Here is a 20105-nt window from a genome sequence, read left to right as displayed (position 1 = left end):
ATGGGGCAGGCTGGTAACCGGGCTGTAACGGGGATAAGCTGCAGCCTCCCGACTCTCAGATGCTCTGATGGAGTGAACCGGCCGACGATGCGCGTTTCTGTCCTTTCTCTGTCGATCATGGAGAGGGTAAGACACACAGATCGCTCGGTGGCGGCTCAAATCCACGGCGATGCGCGGCGCACGGATGTAGCCGTGCGTTAGACCATCCAGCTGTTTTTATGGGTGGTGGGGGGGGGGAGAGAGGAGGGATGGAGGGAGGCAGGGTGGTGTGTGGGGAGGGAGGGGGGGTGGTGTTGATAGGAAATAGACGCCTTGCAGTCGGAATAAAGCCAAAGCGGCGCACCGTTTTCCGACATTTGGGTTAATCATCTCACAGAAATGCAATCCAATTGCGTAACATCTCCCGATTTCATCTGTTAATTAGGCCTACATCATTTACAGGATGATTGGCACCTCCCACCATGATGTGTGAGGCTATCCTGTACAGCCCGAAATATAATACGTGAGAAAAAAGAGGCTGCTTTTCCCCCATTTAGGCCATTTGTTTCACCGAGACAGCGACTCATTCCCCCCGTGATGATAATAAGCCTCCTGATTCAGACTGAGCACTTTTACAGATGGGTTCCGGTGCCGTAGAAAGAAGCCTATTTCCTCCTGGATACAGCCCGTAATTACAATTCATGATGACACCCTTTTTTCTTCTTCTCCTTCTTCTTCTTCTTCTTCTTCTTCTTCACATGAATGTATGAAACAGCGCCGCATCTTTCTCCTTCTACCTTCGGGCCTGGTTGGTAGATGATAATTGTTGTGTGTTTGGCTGCTGAGGTGAAGCTAACCCTTCACGACTCATTTCCGTGCATCATGCGCATTCATCTTCCCCATCATGGGTATGGACGCTCGGGTACATAAAGCCGAGACGTGCACTGAGGGGTGAATTTACTCTCCAGACGTTCAGCATCGCGATGCCAGTCGGGGGAAGAGGCGGCACCGCTGCTGCCATAGAAATGCTTAGTCTGTCTTTGAGGTTTGGTGAGACGCCTGAGAAAGGTGTGTGTGTGTGTGTGTCAGGATGGATCATATGAGTGATGATGCTGGGAAACACAGGCGTTATGTGCTCTAACACCGTCCTCTCCTCTTCTTCTTCTTCCCTCTCCAGGTTCGTCTCTCATCCCAGTGAAGCCTGGGCCGGGGGCCAGAGGTCGTCCACCGAACCCGCACTTCTCCCTCTCACCCCTGCACCTCACCCCTCCACCGAACCCTCACCCTACACTCTCCCCCCACCTCAACCACTGGAGCTTTCATCCTCTCCCCTCACTCGCATACTCACACAACCGCCCTGTCCGCCTCCCCCCCCCCCACAGCACTTCCTGTCTCGTGCCTGCCAGCCTCACCCAATCAGCTTGAGAGGAAAGACCTCCACCCCCACCCCAAACCCAACGAAGTAACTGTTTCATGACGAGTCAGTCGTTCACCAGACACTGCTCTCAAGTGTCCTAGACGTCCTCTCAGATAACACCTCTCGCACCCAGGCCTCAAGATGATGTGCGAGGTGATGCCCACCATCTCCGAGGACGGGCGCAGCGGAGGAGGAGGCGGCTCGTCTTCCCCGGCGGGGGGCGGAGGAGGGATGGGAGGAGGGATGGGAGGCGTAGGGGGCTACGGAGGCCGGGAGGCCCGCAGCGGAGGCAGCAGCGACGAGGGGGGCAGCACGGGCAACCTGGAGTCGCTGATGGTGAACATGCTGACGGAGAGGGAGAGGCTGCTGGAGAGCCTGAGGGAGACGCAGGACAGTCTGGGGACGGCGCACCTACGCCTGCGAGAGCTGGGCCACGAGAAGGAGTCGCTCCAGAGGCAGCTGTCCATCGCCCTGCCACAGGTACGAGCTTTGAGGGGAGGTGCCGCTGACACACCTGAAAGAATCTTAATATCACATGAAGGTCTAAATGTTTCAGCGTTACACACACGACGCTGTTTATAATCCTCTTCATCCCGTTGCACTTCAGGTGGAATGAGGCATTGTTTCAGTTTTGCCTCGGCAAGGTCAGACTGAAGGTGTGAACGAAGGAACGTCAAAGTTCAAGCGCATCATTATTGATGGAATTGCGTTTTTCGAGCGTGTGTGCGTCCCACATTTGAGCTTTTACCGCCTGTTTGACTAAAGGAGCAGTTCACCCCAAAGTGAAGACTCACTCATCAGCTGATAGCATCCAAAAAATGTCAATTTCTTAGTGCAGGTTTTGTATCTGAAAGGATTCAGAAGTGCAATATCTACGGCATTCTCTCTCTTTTGTGTTTGTTCCTCACAATGCTGTGGACATCCAGGAACAGATACACTTGATACACAGATACGCGACTGAAGCATTATCAGAGGCGGTTATACTGCAAATATTGGATATCTGGACCCGTATTTCAATCGTCTACTCACAAAACGTTTGCAAGAAGCGGAAACGCATTCAAAGTGGCATTATTGTTGGCGTTGTTTACCTAAAAGTGCAGGACAAAACTGACTTTATTCATTCATTTAGTCGGTAATGGAGACGTGAAAGCAGGTGGAGCCTACTTTAGGCTCACAGGGAACCAATTTCAGATGGGAAACGCAGACTTCAGAGGAGTGTCGACTGACACGTGGGTAGTGTTGTCACCAATTTTGAGACCTAGACGAGACCAAAACAACACTTACAGTAAAATGTAAATTTTTTTTGTTTTTTTTTCAAAAAAATGTCAATTTCTTAGTGCAGGTTTTGTTTCTGAAAGGATTCAGATATGCAATATCTACGACATTTTCCCTCTTTTGTGTTTGTTCCTCACAATGCTGTGGACATCCAGGAACAGATACACTTCACTGCACGCACGACTGAAGCATTATCAGAGGCGGTTATACTGCAAATATTGGATATCTGGACCTGTATTTCTATTGTCTACTCACAAAACGTTTGCAAGAAGCGGAAACGCGTCCAAAGTGGCATTATTGTTGGCGGTGTTTTCCCAAAAGTGCAGGACAAAACGTGACTTCATTCATTCATCTAGTTTGTAATGGAGACGTGAAAGCAGGTGGAGCCTACTTTAGGCTCACAGGGAACCAATTTCAGACGGGAAATGCAGACTTCAGAGGAGTGTCGACTGACACGTAGGTAGTGTTGTCACCAGTTTGGAGACCTAGACGAGACCAAAACAACACTTACAGTAAATGTAGACTCTGCAAATCAAATGCACCGTACCTTCAGATAAGTCTTGAATTTTATGTGTGGGAAATCGTAATTTCCAGAGTCGTCTGTCTGAGCCCGAGACAAGAACTTAAAAATTCTTCTTCATTGATGGCATGAAATTTGAGATCGTTATTAAAAGATAAATATAACAAGGTTTATAACATTAACATATCAGATGCAACTTTTCTTGGCTAGCAGCAGCGAACAGCGGAGAGACTGTCGAAAACATTAAATATCAATTCATTTATTTTATCGGAAATCTGCTCAGCTCATAATCTGAACCGTTTTAGGTGTAAATTAAGAAAAACATAGACCAGCATCCTCATGGTCTATACGCCTTACAGCAGGAGAACGAGGTCCAATAAGAGCACAAGTTATTATATTATATATAAACAAAAAATAACATCTAAATAAACATGTAAAGTATAAGAATACAAGGTTGACTTTTCCAACAGTTTCTCAGTGTTTCTTCACTTCAGAGCTAAAATGGAGAAAACGCTCCGTCACACGCAGAAATCCTGACCACGGTAAAAGTAAACAAGTATAATCAGTAAATGTTGCACTCTTGCACTGTATCAACAATACCGACAGTGAAAGTGGTTCCTTTCACAGTGCTGAATTATTGATGTGTTAACTTGTAAGCAGGAATTTAATGTTGTAGCTGGTCCAGGTGACACTGAGTCCAACTCTTTTTATTGTGCTGTGTTAAAGTTCAGAAACACAGGAGAATACCTCATATTTCCAACGTCATCGTCAGCAGCGTTCCTTTCCGTCATTTAAACCCTCTGGATAACGCTACAGATGTGACACCCCGAAGCTCAATTAAGGCCGTGTTATATAGGCTGTAAGTTAAATCAGTGGTGTTTAATGAGCTCATTACGTGCTTAAGATTTAATAGTAAAGTAAAATAGTAAATACCAATGTCTCCCAAAGTGAGACCTCAAAACTGGACTTTAGTGACATTCTTTACTCGATAATGCATCATGGTATGTTTTCTTAAGTTGTGATGGTGGTTTTGAACAATTTCAACAAAATATGCCCAGTTTGTGCGATCAAATGTGATCTTGTACAGCAGCTCTGCCATAAATGAAGGTTAACAAGGGGGATGCGTTTTGGTCACGAGGGGGGGGATGCGGGGTTGTGGTCATTCTACTTACAACAAGGATGCATTTTTTTGGATATTTTTTCTAGCATGGAGGGATGCATTTTGGTCAACTGACTTATAAATGGGAAGCATTTTGTCCATTTCCCGAACAAGTGGGATGCACTTTCGTAATTTTGCTAACAAGGGGGATGGCACCCCCCTTATACCCTCTCAAATCGCCTACTATAGACTATATATGATGTGCTCCTTGAAAAACCCACAATGTCTTCTAACCATCCGGATGAAAAACGTATTTTGTCGAGCAAAATATTGCATTATTTTGTCTGAAAATGTTAAATATCGGAAAGTCACATCATTGCACTACTAAACTTTATAATGGAATTTGATATTTTGGTTTGTGTTGTTCAAACTGAGCAAAAAAAAAAGTAAAAATTCAGGCTGCCATTTTTGTTTGGATTGGGAAATTCAGTCCGAGAAGTTAAAAAACTGTTTCCGTCGTGCAGCTGTTGGATTTTTTTTCATCCAGATGGTTCAAAGAGTCCTTGAGGATGCTGCGAAAAACTTTCGGAGCGGCAGAAAGTGTCGTTAACGACCTTCTGGGTTCTTCAAAGACCGTCGTACATTGTTTGGAAAATTGCAATGCTTGGCTTTGTGATTCAAATGTAACGGCAATACATGCTCGGCACAAACTGGGCTACCTGAAACCTGGAGATGATGGCAAAATGTTGCATTTGCCCCCGTGGTACAGAGGCCAATTATTACATTATCCCACATCCCAGCGCTCGAGAGCTAATCATTTTGTAATTCCACTCAACATACAAGGGCTCCATCTCTATTTTCAGGCAGGAGTCATTGTTGGGTGCCTCAGGCAGCGATGATGCCTCCCTCATTGTTAGTACCTATTTTTCTCTGTTGCTACGCCTGAAAAATCAAATAACAGATGTAGCAGTGCTCCACATTCTAACAGAGAGCGACTGGACATTAAAAGGGCCACATTACCTCACTGAGAGGAGATCAATACGGTGCACACATCTGCAGGAAAACACACGCGCAGATAGAGGAACACATGGAGCGCGGCGATACATTCTACAGTAGATGAGTTCACCGAGTTCGTCTGTGTGTGTAGACGTTGCCAAGAGAGAAAAATAGGAGAGAGGGATGGAGAAAGCGACAGCATGGCACAGAGAGAGAGAGGAAAAACCTGGTGATATGAAACACACAGAGACTAACAAATCAAGCCCATTTGCATATTGCTGCATACTAATAAGGCGGCTTCAAGAGTCTGTTTTAGATGTCGTGTATCATGACAGGGGGAGGCTGAGACGGATGAAGGGGAAAGAGAGAGTCGGGGAAAAAAAATGAAAAGTGTAAGAGGTGAATTCCAGTGCATCGCGTTTCTGACCGAAATGATGGCGGCCGACGGAGACGGAGACAGAGACAGAGAGAGGAATGTAGAACATGTCTTGGTCCATCTCGCTCCATCTTTTACATGAATTAATCCCAGAATTATGATATCCTCCGGGCTCAGAACATGCCATCTGTACACAGCAATTTCCTCCATGATCCTTCCTCTTCCATCTTTTCAAATAAGCCTCTTCCTTTCACTCCTTTCTCTCCGTCTTCCCCTATTTCAGCCCGGCGAGCGCAGAGGCCTTGTTATAGGCTGTACACGCTGTACTTTTTAAATGCATTTTGGCTGGAGGAGGGTGTGAGGTAAGGCGCCTGTTTGCTGCCGTGTGGGTAAACTGATCACTGTTAACACAGAGCAAAGATAACAGCAGCACCGCGCACGCATCGGTGCCCTTTAATGGCTCGTTTGCATAAGCGTTTTTTGAAAACGCACACGATTCGGAGCACACACGTGGGCCGCGCGCCGTGTGTCATGCGTTGTGTCACGCCACCATCACACATGAGCAGAGTGGAAACGGGAGGACAATCAGTGCACGGGCGAGCGGCCGCGGTACAGTACGTGTACATGGTGTGTGGTGATGTTTTACTTCCTGTTCAGTGGAGGGGTTTGTGATTTCCAGAAACAAAGACTCAGCGCGGCAGATGATCACAGCTGAAAGTTAGACTCGGTCCACGTGACTCGAGAAGGCCACTCATCCTCCCTTTGTTGATTTGTTGCCATGGATACCGTTTAGTTTGACCAAAGGCAACAGATTTTAATCATAACTATCATGTAGCTAACCCCACATTATACATAATTGGGTTAAATTACACAAAATCACAACTATTCAACTGGACCGCTGTCAAATGGAAATAGAAGACGTTGCACCGCACTCTGGCCTGATTCCAGCTACTTCCATGCTTGTTTAACCTCCAGGCATTTGGTTTAATGACGTGCAAACGCACAGCCAGTCGTGGTTATTGCGCAATTAAACCAATTTCAGGTGCAACACGTGCAATAAACCTGGTTGTTAGATTTTATATCGAGGTTTGGTTTAAGACTCCTGGCAGTCATTAACCATGAGCGCGGTGGTAGATATGGCAAAGATTACACTGTATGTGCTGTGTGGATGGTTTTCACTGAGTCGTGTATGCATGTCTGAGCGCGTTTGCTCGATGCAGTGACGTTCTGCGAGGCCGAGCGTCTGAGTTTGCTAATGAAATCAAGATTCCTCACATTGTTCACTGTAGTTTATTGCGCTGTGTGGGCTGATGGAAAGTTTCTGCAGTAAATGTTACAGTCCGAAGGCTTTCTGTTTGTTTTTTAATGTTTAGTGGTTTCTTATTCTGTTGGCTACAGTTAGAAGAGGTAACCTCATGCTGAGATATTTACAGTCCAGGCACTGTGGAGTGTTTTTTTTATTTTTTTTAACCAGGCATGTGACTGAAGTCATTCAGTCCAAGTTAGTGATGTGTCAGTCGGGAAGGAGCCAGCTCTTTTAAGTAAACGATTGGGTGATGAGAGCCATTTTAAGAAGAAAAAAACCCCCAAAATTGATAGAAAACAGAATAACAGGATGATGAACATATTTGTTAAATAAGTTCCAGAAACGTCTGACCCAGGCACGGGGAAACTTCTCTATGTTGCGCTGGTTGTCATTATACAAAACATAGCTCAGTGTAAATAAAACATTCAGTACACATCACAGTGTTTAATGTTTTTGCATTTTTAAAAGTGATTTATGCAAAACATAATGTAGAATTATGATTTTCTGGAAATGATGTGGTTTAGTCTCATTACATTGATTATTTTAATTGATATATGAGTACACATACCAATCATAGGTCAGAATTTTGCGAAATTTGGCTGAATTGTAGAAGCCAGAAGGCGCACTGAATGAGGAGCCGTTTGGGAGCCGAAAGAGTCGCTTCTGTATGCTGAGCTGAGCCAAATGACTCCCTGGCTCCCAATAAAGAGCTGGAAGTTCAAGTCTCAAGTCATTTTTTCTTGGGCAAGTCAAGTCACTTTTTCCCAACCCGAGTAACTTCAGTCTTACCTGCTGTATCTGGTCTTTATAAAAAGAAAATATGAGGTATTAGTACCTGTCAAATAATGATAATGACCAATTTATCCAAAGAAATTAGGCTCTGGAATGTGCTCAAAGTATAAAAGTAAAAAGTATTCCTCTGAAGGACATTTCTGCCAGCCGTTTCTGTGCAAAGCTGACTGAAGGTCACGTCATCCATGTCGCTGCTTTTGTCACTAACACGCCTCTCCTCCCAATCCAAGTCTGTTTACGCCTTGTTACGTCTTTTACGCTGTTTCGTCTCGCTACGTCTGCCGTGCGTGATATGCACTGATAGGTTGAAATCAGCCTTGTGATGTTGCGTGTAATGACGCAACATAAGAAAGGTCAATAATTCCCCGCAAATGCTATGAAAATGAAGTAACAAGCCTTTTTTGAAAGGAGTAGAAAGTACAGATATTTGTGTTCAAATGCAGGGAGAAAAAGTTAAAGGTTGTCAGAAAAATGAGTAGAGTAACAAAGTATTTGTACTTCATTGCTTCTCACCTCTGATGGAGATTCAGTGAAATAAAGTCCACATCTCTGATTCTCACTGATCATGACATCACTTCTTGTTTAAAAAAACCAAAAACGTTTGCGTAGTTATGATGCAATGCATCCGTAAGACAAAAGACGGGTTAACCTTCACTCCCTTGCTAGCTCGTTACTAATCCCTCCACCTGTCAAACCAGCCGAACGGCATTCTGGGAGACGAAGGAAGTCGCCAAATCGAGGTGAAGCACAACGGGCATGTTTGGAGAAAGTAGTAAAATACAGCACTTCATTATTAAATAATTTGTTGCTGCGGTGAACCTCATAGTTTGATGAGTGTGTGTGTATGTCTGATCATGACCTCATGCAGCAGCAGCCGAGTCAATAACAGCACCCTCTTGTGACCCTGCAGGAATTTGCAGTGCTGACCAAAGAGCTGAACCTCTGCCGGGAACAGCTGCTGGAGAGAGAGGAGGAGATAGCCGAGCTGAAGGCAGAGAGGAACAACACACGAGTCAGTACTCTCATACGTCCACACCGAATGTCTATTCAACATTATGTGCTCGTTCATTAAACTTCTGCTCTGATTTTCCTGGCATGCGTTTTTCAAGTAGTAATCACCTGAGACAGTTTATGACAGATAAGAGACACACTGCGGAGAGGTTTTATTATATGTGAGACACATGTGTTTCCAGCTGCTGCTAGAACATCTGGAGTGCCTGGTGTCCCGCCACGAGCGCAGCCTGAGGATGACCGTGGTGAAGAGGCAGGCCCAGTCCCCAGCCGGGGTCTCCAGCGAGGTGGAGGTCCTGAAAGCCCTCAAGTCCCTGTTCGAGCACCACAAAGCCCTGGATGAGAAGGTGAGGGAGAGGCTACGGGTGGCGCTGGAGCGAGTGGCGTCCCTGGAGGAAGAGCTGCAGACCTCCTCTCAAGAGGTGAGTTTTGTTTTTTTGAAGGTTTCAGTGGAATTACGGATGGAGTTGAGTCTGTCCTGACGAGTCTCCTCCCTGTTGTTTTAGGTCGTGTCTTTAAGGGAACAAATCAAGCGACGGCAGCAGGGACTAGACAACGGCAAAGAGGTAACTTTCAGAAGTTTAGATTCTTCATAAAGATCTTAAAACGTCAAAGTCAGCTGAAGGTCCACACAAACAAATCACATTCCTCCAGTAGAGATGAGGGCGCTAGCTACTGCGAGCAGCGATCTGTTTGATGTGTCGCCGTGGTCCTGTAGTGCTATCAACGTATTTTATGTGTTCAAGCTAATATATTTCCTTAACTGGGTACTTTTATTTCTACTTTTAATTTTCAGGAAAGAAATTCGATTGCACGAATCACCGGCCTGAACTAATATTTATCGGTTTTCCTTCATTCATTCATTTCTGAGATTAGAGTCTGTGCACAGCCTTTTATTAGTCGGAAATCTGCTTGAGTTTCTCTCCAGTGATCAGCAGGAAAATCGACATGGCAGATTTAACTAAATGCGTGCTCAGGAATTCTTCTTTCCAATATTCCTGAAATTTGCTCGAGTATTTCTGTCTTTTCTCATTTTCTCAGTCCGTCTCTCGCTCACTGAGGAGGACGAGGCGCAGCAGTACAGTAGACTGCACGCTGTACAGTGCCAGAAACATGTTGCAATAACTAAAAGGGGATGAAGGAGTGTGTAAATTTGTCATAAATCTGGAAAAATGCAGGAGAATTGTGAAAACGATGAAAAACAAAACTTATGTGAGAAACGTTGGGCGGATGACAAAGTACAGCAAAGCTCTGCAGCCATGGCAGCATTTTGGATACTAACACCATGTGTTAGTATGCTAACTGTGCCAGCTAGCACTAAACACAAAGGGGTTTTTGGGGTGAGGGGTTGTGATTTGTGACCTGTACTTGAGACTTGTACTTTTGCAAGTATTTGGTCAATAACCAAAGTACTGGACGCATTTCTAACCAGATGATGGAGCTGTGTGGAAAGAGAAGGGATCTCCAAAGTGATTACAGGTCATCCTGAGGAAACCATAAATATATAAATACGGACTGACAGGAAAAACAACTAGAAACTGATGTGATTGATGTCACTGCTTTCCATTCAAGTCAGTACGTTACATGAAAAATCCAAAATGCTGCCTCTTCCTCATTGACTAACTGGAGTGCTGACCAGGTGCCACTGATCGCTAAAAGCTAATGCTACAGTCTCCACTTTATTCATAGATCAGTATTGTTGTAAGATGGCCGTCAGCCAACAGCACTCAGCTCACTCCCATTGAGCAGCACTCCAGTCAGTTAGCGAGGAGGAAGTTAGGCACCATCTTGGATTTCTACGGGTTGTAATGACTTTAATGGAACTGTGTCGTAATCCATCAGAGTAAGAGCGTGTTTTCAAACTTGAATGTATTTTTTACCGACTGGTCGCTGAGAAGTTCACAGAGAAAAAGGACAATGATGTTGTTTTATTACTGCCTTTATAGCTTGTGATGTCACTGTCCTCCTAATAATTGAGATAAAAATGCAAGCAGAGTTTTGATATTGAGAAATTAACATGCTTCGGGAGTTTAACTTCCCAAAAATGTGTATTTTGAAATCCAAAAGAGTCCGCACATGATGCGTAACCCATAAGAAATCGTTCATGCTGTTCACCGCTGCACCATTTCTTTCCATTCAGCGGCTTCCCAACGGACCTTCCTCCATCTTGGATGACGCAGACGTCGACAGGCAGAGAGAGGGCGAGATAGAGCGACAAAGGTCAGAGCTGGGTCAGCTGAAAGAGAGGCTGGCGCTCATGTGCAGACAGGTACTCTATTCAGAGACGCTCTTATGTTCCGGTGCTTTCACCAAAACAAACAAAATATCACGCGCCAGAGATGCTAACGGACAGAAAACCGTGTGTGCTCGCTCAGGTCGGCGAGATCGAGGAGCAGCTGACGTCTGCCAGGAGGGAGCTGGCCCGGTCGGAGGAGGCCAACCAGAAACTACAGAGGGATGTGAAAGAGGTGAGACTCGCCGGGCTGTTGACAGACAACAAACCACCACTACATGTGTCTGTCTCACTGGCACAGAGAGTCTATTTTGATCAGACTTGCAGACATATCTAACAGTTTGCTATGGTTACAAAGCCATTTGCCTACTTGGCAGCAGCGGCTGTTACTGTACACACAGGAGTCTCTACCCTGTAGCCATGGTGACAATGCCATCGGTAGAGCTGCAGGCGTTTTCACATGGATGCGGCCGCGTTAATCAGTCGGTGTGCTGGAAGCCGATCGAGAGGCGTGTGGGGGAAATTCGGACGAGGGGTAGCCGAGTCAGCTTACGTAACAAACCTTCTCCCCTGAACGTCTCCCCCACGCCTGACTGCTTCTTCTCACCTGCTGCTCTTTGATCTCCCCACTGTCTCCCCCCCGACATGTGCAACAGCACAAGTGGGTGCTTCTGAAATCTGTCAACAACTACTATTAACCACTCATTATCATTCTTCAGCTAATAGCTCTTCAAGCCCAGCGAGTTCCCTTTGATCAACACCTACTTGTAAACTTGACATTTGCCCTGTTCCGCTTTCTCTGTCTGGTCTGCTCGCCTCTCTGTATCCTCACCAGAACAATGTATTTCTCTTCTTCTTTAATTCTCGTAGGCGCTCTGTCAAAGAGAAGACATGGAGGAGAGAATCACCACATTAGAACGCAGGTTTGTGCTTCTCCTACGTGTTCATGAACTCTGGGTACCCTCCTCCGAAAACTCGCTCCGCTCACTGCTCCGCCTGTCTGCCGGTTTGTTCTGTTTGCAGGTACCTGAGTGCCCAGAGGGAGGCGACGTCCCTCCACGACATAAAGGATAAACTGGAGAACGAGTTGGCCAGCAAAGACTCTCTCTACAGACAGGTGGGAAGAGTCTCTGTCATCCCCGTGTGCGTCTGTGTTTCGGCTGGTGACTGACAGCTGGGCCACGTTTTCGCGTTGGCACACAGAGCGTGCCGTCAACGCATTTGCTTTTTCCCCCTAGTGGCTTTAATAACATCCGCTGCCCCCCGGCAGTCTTCGCTCCCGCCTCGAGTTTCACCTCCACTCCCTCTCATCCTGTTTTCTTGCAGAGCGAGGAGAAGAACCGGCAGCTTCAGGAGCGCCTGGATGATGCCAAACAGAAGCTTCAGCAGACTCTGCAGAGGGCCGAGACGCTCCCTGAGATAGAGGCGCAGCTCGCGCAGAGAGTGGCGGCGCTCAACAAGGTGTGTGCGTGTGTGCAGAGTTTGAAATTGAAATAGCAGACAGCAGCAATGTGTCCGTGCGTGTGTGCACAAATCTGTGTTGGGATATTCTCCCATGCACAGACACAATTACACAAGTGTGTGTGTGTGTGGGCATGCGTGGGCATGTAGACTGATGCAGGCATGAATATCTATATATATTCATGTGTGAGTGTGTGTGTGTGTGTGTGTGTGTGTGTGTGTGTGTGTAAATTCGGGCATGAGTGAAACTGAGATGAGATGACAAATGGCAGATGAATACCAAATATTTTAAGCGAGCGGTGCCAGCAATCATAAGCAAACAATCTCAAGATGAGAGCAGACTCGGGGCTCCGAGTCAGCGCCGTTATTTGATCCTTGGGCGCTCGACACGTCAAGAACCGAACGCCGCGCAAATTCTTTATAACTGACTGATCTAATTGCTCGTGTGTTAACCTCTAGCATTCCTGTAAACACAATTTCCACTCGTGCCAAGAAGACGTACATTCTCTCTCCTCCCAGTAGTCAGCCCTCTTTAATGGCAACACTTATTTCGTGCATGTTCGGGCAAGGCGTCTGCTTCCATGGAAGGATAAGATCAGATTAATGACCTGTAAGACACAGGCAAACAAACTTTCCTGTTACGCTGCGATCTGTACAGGCATGTCACTAATTTATAGACTCGGCCAACAAGCTGTTTCCTTTGTGTTAATTTGTATTAGTGTCGCAACATGGTTCACGCCTGTAACCCCGCTTCCTTCCTCTCCAATCATCCAGGCGGAGGAGCGTCATGGTAACTTTGAGGAGCGACTGCGACAGATGGAGGCGCAACTGGAGGAGAAGAACCAGGAGCTACAGAGGGTGAGTCATGCTTGCTTTTCCATCTCTCTTTCTCTGTTTTCATCCTCCCCCTCTTTCATGCCGTTTCTTTTGTCGGGCTTTACGCAGCACAAAGGCGCACTAATTTTCTAAACCCTCTATTTGACCGCGCACATTCAGATTGAAATCTTTGTCTCCCGCTCTCAGTCAAGCAGAATGCTTGCTATTAACTCTCCTCCCGCCCTCCCTCCTCGAGCTCATTTTTTTCCTCTCTTTCGCACTCACCCCGTCTCCCGTACTCTCTCTCCCCCTCAGGCGAGGCAGAGGGAGAGGATGAACGATGAACACAACAAGCGTCTCTCCGACACGGTGGACAAGCTTCTGTCTGAGTCCAACGAGAGGCTGCAGCTCCATCTGAAGGAGAGAATGGCCGCCCTGGAAGAAAAGGTGACCTGCTCAGGCTGAAGCCACGATTCACGACGTCTCTTCTTTCTGATCTGTCTCACTCCCCAAGTCAAGACCTTGAATATGTGTCCCTTTTCCCCAAATAAACCCCTGCTGTCAGGTATGTTCACTGACTTCTCTGCCCTCCAGGAGGTGACCAGTTAAAACACGAGTAAATTCCAAAAGTGTTTCCCAAACAGCAGCGAATCTTACATCCAAAACAGTGGTGGAAAAGAAAAGTATATCGCACTATGTGATCTACTCAGTTACGTTTAAAAGCATAATTGAGTGCTAGGTACAGATTGAATTAACATTTAAACCCTTTCATCTGCATTTTTACAGCCAATAAGGGGATCTGATCACTAAAGGGCCAATAAAAACTCTGACATATGGACAATAAAACAGCAGGCACAGGTTTGGGGAGGAGAACCTGACCGTTGAGCGGGACACCTCAGGAGTTTTGAGCAATTTAGACCGAAGATTTGGAGAAACAAAAACCCCTCTGATTGAACGCCTGCTATTGATAATGCATTAAACATCAATGAATAAAAAATAACTAATACTCAGAGTCATTGGACTCATACTTGAATACAGTTTTTCAGTACTTTCAGTGCAGATTTTGGAGTAGACCTCCAAGAATCGGGCTGGAATTGGAGCACAAACTTTCATATTTTCTTCCTTCTCTTCTTTTTTAACCTACTTACTTTAGTGCCTAAACAGCACTTTATTAGCACTTTCTACCTATTTATCTCTATTTTTAATCACTTGAAGAGTTTTCTGTGCAGTCAGCATCGGAGCAGATGCGTGTTTACTGTAAACTGCAGTGATTAATGTCCTTTTGCAGCGGGAAAATGAGCGAAAGTAAGCGTAAACCACAAACAGAAAACTGGCTGGATTAGTAAACATGACTGTGCTTGGTGTAGTTTACAGATGTCCTTAAGCTGTTGTTATTTTGTGGTAATAAAGCTTCTTCTTCCATCTCCAGAACGCCCTCTCTGAAGAACTGTCCAACATGAAGAAACTCCAGGATGATCTGCTGGCAAACAAGGTACCTGCGCCTCCAGGCTTCATTCTTAGTTGAAGCTAGTAGACATATGTTCCCTTTTTTCACCAACTCTGTCTCTTATCCACTCCCAGGACCAGCTGATAGCGGAGCTGGAAAGGCTTCAGCTGGAATTAGATCAGCTGAGAGCGAGGCCCGGGGGCTCTTATTCCAGGTCGGTGCCATTTTAGACATCCCTATCTCATAAAGACTGAAACTAACCATTATTCTGAGGCTCCAGTGGTGACTTGCCCGACTGTAGCGATGCAAGCGTTGTGTCTCGTATCTCGTCAGACATCGTAGATAAATCCACATAGGAGGCGTTTAACTCCGTCAACACTCACAGGGCTATAACATCGATGACATGTATACACACACATACATTGACTGGGCGCACCAACACACACACATCCAACACTTCTAATTCTCACTTTCTCATCTGCACGTCTCGACACCTTTTTCTTATAGCCTTCTGTGAACCTGTTAATTGGAATACGATACACTTTTAGACATTGTATGGGTTAGTCAGATCACCGCACTGGATGTAGTGTATCCAGATTTTTTTCAAATTTTTCATTGATTTTTTGACATATTACTCCATTCTTCCATATTTTGGATAAATATTAGGTTTGGGCTATGTTTAAAGCCCTCTCCTTGCATGTTATTTGTTTTTCTGTGTTGTACCGTCTCACTGTAGTTGCCGCCACAGTCTTATTCACCCCGCAGAGATAATTACCTGCTCATCTTATCTCGTATCATCTTATCTTTCCGTCGATCTCTCCAGTCGCTCTCTGCCAGGAAGCGCTCTGGAGTTGAGGTATTCCCACGGGGGCGGATCCCTTCCAACAGGTTCCACCACTCACCTGGATCCCTTTGGCAGTGCACCCACCGGGGGCGTGGTCAGGCGGAGTCACCGGGCCCGTTGGAGCTCGGCCCGAGAGGACTCTACCAAGGTGAGGATACTATAATCCTTCAAGCCACCAAAAAAAACCCAGATTTATTTATTTTAATCCATCGGCTTTTTTTTTTTCACTCTGCACAAAGACTAATTCCCTCAGGTTATGTTATTATTGATCACACTTAATACCTCTTTGGTGCTTCAGTTCATCAGCATGTGTTAGTTTTCTGTTAAACAAACACATGTGCAGCAATATCTAAACCCCACATCATGAAGTGGGAAAATAACATGTTTCCCGCTGAAAAGTGCCAGTGTTCCTGTCAGTCTTCCCAGCTGTAAAATTTAGTTTTGGGTTTATGTTTCCACTACTTCCACAGTAGTAAACTGCTAATGCATTTTTTTATGGAGCTATTTATTTATGGAGGTATATTATGTAACAAAATGTCCAAAAACGACTACACATTTGTTATATATTTTGTTGAGTTGTGTACTTTACATAATCCCAAATGTTTTTCAACAGTGTTCAAACCCAGAAAAATCTGTAACTTTACACTCCGGTAATGTGCGTTTCATTGGAAAAAAAACATCAGATGATATGTTAGAGAGTGAGGAAGTCGATGAATGTGACCAAATGTTACAACACCTGTGAAACATTTCCTCTTCTGTGAACAGTTCTGGCTCACATCTGATCTGTGTTTGTGAATCAGTTGTTTAAAGTCCTCTGTGTGTGCAGTACCCAGACTGGGAGAGCGGGGCTCTGCTGGGGACCGGGTTCGAGCCGGGCTTGGATGTGGGCTGCTCAGATGACGAGGACGACGGGGAGGCTCGGTTTGGCTCCGAGCTGCTGTCCCCCAGCGGACAGACGGACGTGCAGACCCTGGCCATCATGCTGCAGGAACAGCTGGAGGCCATCAATAAGGAGATCAAGTAAGGACGGGCGTAGGTGCTCAACTACAGCTGGAGAAACACCTCTTTGTAGCTTCAGATTTATCACACAGGCTTAAGAGCCTTGCTCCACTCTGGGCCAAAAGAATACGATTTGTTTCCAAAATGTCTGTCCTGATTTGATGGATGAGCTGCGCACCAGAACAGTGTTTTAACTTTACGATATTGTATTTAACTAATCCAGACTGATCCAGGAGGAGAAGGAGAACACGGAGTTGCGGGCTGAAGAGATCGAGAGCCGGGTCAGCGTGGCTTTGGACAGTCCGCCCATGCCTCCGACCTCCCTGGGGCGAGACAGCACAGGACGGGGCTTCATCCCCTCGTCCATCACATCCTCCACCCTGGCCTCCCCCTCTCCCCCCAGCTCTGGACACTCCACCCCTCGCCTGCCTCACTCCCCAGCTCGCGAGACTGATAGACAGGTACCGCTGGAATGCAGGAACAAACTTCCATTCCCATGCGTGCTAACCTTTTTTATCTCGCCTCTGTATCAGCCTCTGTGTTTATGCAAACAGCTCCGCCAGACAGTGAGTCATGTAAATAAAGCATAAGTAAATCACACAGACAGGGTGGGAGAAGTTAAGTATTATTATTCATCGTAACGTTGGATTGGGCAAGATCAAGCCAAGTAACTTGTAGGTTGGTATGACGGCTGGTGCCAGACTCGCTGGTTCCCGTAATTCTGAAATGGGCGGGTGGATTACAAAAGATGGTGCAATAATGGTGAAAGTGATAATGTGGGAGTTCTGGGTAGTGGAAGAATCTGTGGAAAGAAACGATTCAAGTCATGGTTCAAATTGGCAGGATATACATAGACGAAAAAACTGATGAGGACAGCAAGTAGCTTAGTTAGCACACATGTCTAGCTAGTGTGAGAGGAGAGAGATGAATTAACACATAAAGAATCAGGAAAAATCAGATGGGATCTAGTTTTTTCTGTCAGGTTGAAGAGACTATACACTTATCCATCAAATGAGAATGTTTGACAGTTGCAGTGATTTTCTCACGTCTCTTAATTGAAATAATAATAAAATGTCCATCAGGATAATGTGCAGGGACATGTGTAGGAACATGACGGAGTTAAGACATCAGATCTCAACCCAAGAGAGACATTTTATAAGGTGGGATGTGATGTTTCTGGCCTGATTTTGTCTGCTTACTTAGCAGTAATAAAGGATAATGTCAAGCAGTCCAGTGAAGCTCCAAGCTGCACAATATTAGAAACTTTCATGACTCCTTTTACATTTCGTGTTTCAGAACAACAAAGAAGACGATCGGTCCCTCGCTCTTCTCGACTCCACGCCTCCCTCCACCCCTCGTGCGCTGCGATTGGACAGGATGACCCTCACCCATCCAGGTGCGATGCTAGACGACCCCCGGGAGTTTCGCAGGTATGGCAGCTGGTACATTAAATCTATCGAACGCAATGGTTGAAACTTTTTCCGGCTTTTTACCCTTAGTAAATTCCTTTGTACCTTCCAGTCTCTCAGCAGATGGCAGCAGCTCCAACAGCAGCCAAGACTCTCTCCACAAGTCCAGTAAGAAGAAAAGCATCAAGTCTTCCATCGGTCGGCTTTTTGGAAAGAAGGAGAAAGGAAGGATGGGCCAACCTGGGCGGGATGGATCTGCTTCTCTCGGTAAACAGATGGAGGATGAGGGAGGGATAACGCTGACTGTATATCAGTATTTTCATTTAAACGTGTTTAAGCTGCTCTGGCTCAGTGATTCGACGTATTCATATTATCTTTCATTCTTGTGACCTTTCACCTTGTCTCCTCCAGCATCGACACCCTCTGAAGACCTGGCCTCTGGAGACCCGATGGGCATGAACAAGACTGGGACGCTGGGTCCAGCGGATAAAGACCGCCGCAGCAAGAAGAAGTTTGTGGATTAACTCCCTTGTTTTGTTTCAGTTTGGTTTTCAGAGCTGATTTTCAGTAAAAACAAATTGGAAGATTGAGATTTATGCTTTCAAGTCAGCGATTGGGGGGAAGGGGAGGGAGATTATCAGCAACTGCTGAATAAGTGGCTGCTCTGCCTTCCCAACTGTGTTTTATTAAGTTTCTAGAAACTGTGCTCTGCCACAGCGCTGTCGCTTTTTAGAAATAAAGTTGCCAAGAGGGTCTGAAAAGTCGATAAATCTAGCAAGAAAGTCGCCAAGTTGACAATATGGTGTGCATAATCACGAGTAGGGGTTATTTACAGATTTTCAAATGGGTTTATCGAGAGAGAGACAAAGAGAGGCTGAGCGAATCATTGTGCGCAGCCGTAAACCATTTAACCATTTAAAGAGCGTCTGTATTTTAGACGAAAACGATCGGTATCGGCCTATAGACAATCGTCCAATCGGCACTGGTGGCAAGGAAAAACATGATCGGGGCATATATAGTTCTCAGATTAATATTTATATGTCAATAAGACATGTTTTTGAAAGAGTTTTTGTAGACTTTGTGTAACTCTTGGTCTTCTTCTAGGCATGAGCTACTGGAAGAAGCATGTCGCCAAGGACTTCCTTTTGCATCTTGGGACGGACCCACTGTTGTATCTTGGTTGGAGGTACTGTACAATCATTGAAACCTTAAGGGATTTGGAAATATATAATATATAGATATATATCGTGTTTTTTCTCATGTATTTAATCTGTTGTTTGCCTCCTTCCAGCTGTGGGTGGGAATGCCAGCCTGGTACGTCGCAGCTTGTCGCTCCAACGTGAAGAGCGGCGCCATCATGGCCAACCTGTCGGACACGGAGATCCAGAGGGAGATCGGCATCAGTAACCCGCTTCACCGCCTCAAACTGCGGCTGGCCATCCAGGAGATGGTGTCCCTCACCAGCCCTTCTGCCCCGGCCAGCACTCGCTCTGTGAGACTCACTGACCGCACACACATCCAACACGATCATGAAAAGGAACAAAGAGAGATTATGACCACAAATATGTTCTCGTGTCATTAAAAACATCCCCGTCTAGACAGCCTCCCGATAGGATTAAAGGTATAGACGCCTTTAATTGGAGGACACTAAGACCGTAAACGCATTCATATGTCGATGTATGCATTCATCAGGCTGTTGATACCTTTTGAATAACTTATTCTCAGACTTTTTGCTGATAATACACAAACGCTGCATTCATATTAGCAGTGTGAGGTAAACGTTGAACCAGGTGTTTGTAGTTTGGAGATTAGTCAAAATGTTAATGATCCCCGTGGGGGAAATTTGCGGCAGGCACCGGTAATATGATACACAAATAGAAATAACATATAATCGAGAGTATATGATATTAAATAGGGTTATTGTGCAATAAAAGGCAGATTTTGTGAAGGGGAATGTTGGAAAGAAAACTGTGGGAAATGTGTGAAGCTGCAGGGGTGACGGGAAAAAAAACAGACGTAGGAAAATGTTAAACACAAAAGAACATGAAACGTATCCTTCATGTGATAAATGTCACCAATGATATAATGTGATTGATAAACGGCACATGCGGCGATAAAGTTCCAC

General features: G+C 45.6%; 1 protein-coding gene across 1 annotated transcript in view; it reads left to right on the top strand.

Moving 5' to 3' along the window:
• Positions 1-20105, top strand: part of ppfia3 (PTPRF interacting protein alpha 3) — a 31097-nt gene continuing 10992 nt past the window's right edge. Inside the window, exons 1-22 of the mRNA XM_084370674.1 lie at positions 1-126; positions 1157-1876; positions 8671-8772; positions 8954-9193; positions 9278-9337; positions 10912-11040; positions 11147-11239; positions 11875-11927; positions 12028-12121; positions 12331-12465; positions 13240-13323; positions 13597-13728; positions 14711-14773; positions 14863-14942; positions 15552-15720; positions 16399-16592; positions 16795-17032; positions 17868-18001; positions 18093-18247; positions 18392-18491; positions 19085-19166; positions 19272-19472. Of these exons, the coding sequence (XP_084226800.1) occupies positions 1538-1876; positions 8671-8772; positions 8954-9193; positions 9278-9337; positions 10912-11040; positions 11147-11239; positions 11875-11927; positions 12028-12121; positions 12331-12465; positions 13240-13323; positions 13597-13728; positions 14711-14773; positions 14863-14942; positions 15552-15720; positions 16399-16592; positions 16795-17032; positions 17868-18001; positions 18093-18247; positions 18392-18491; positions 19085-19166; positions 19272-19472 (2877 nt within the window). The 5' untranslated portion in view covers positions 1-126; positions 1157-1537. The remainder of the gene's footprint in view (positions 127-1156; positions 1877-8670; positions 8773-8953; positions 9194-9277; positions 9338-10911; positions 11041-11146; positions 11240-11874; positions 11928-12027; positions 12122-12330; positions 12466-13239; positions 13324-13596; positions 13729-14710; positions 14774-14862; positions 14943-15551; positions 15721-16398; positions 16593-16794; positions 17033-17867; positions 18002-18092; positions 18248-18391; positions 18492-19084; positions 19167-19271; positions 19473-20105) is intronic.

Source organism: Pagrus pagrus, assembly GCF_965226575.1.
Source record: "Pagrus pagrus genome assembly, chromosome: 13".
NCBI lineage: Eukaryota > Metazoa > Chordata > Actinopteri > Spariformes > Sparidae > Pagrus > Pagrus pagrus.
This window is presented reverse-complemented; position numbering and strand designations above follow the sequence as displayed.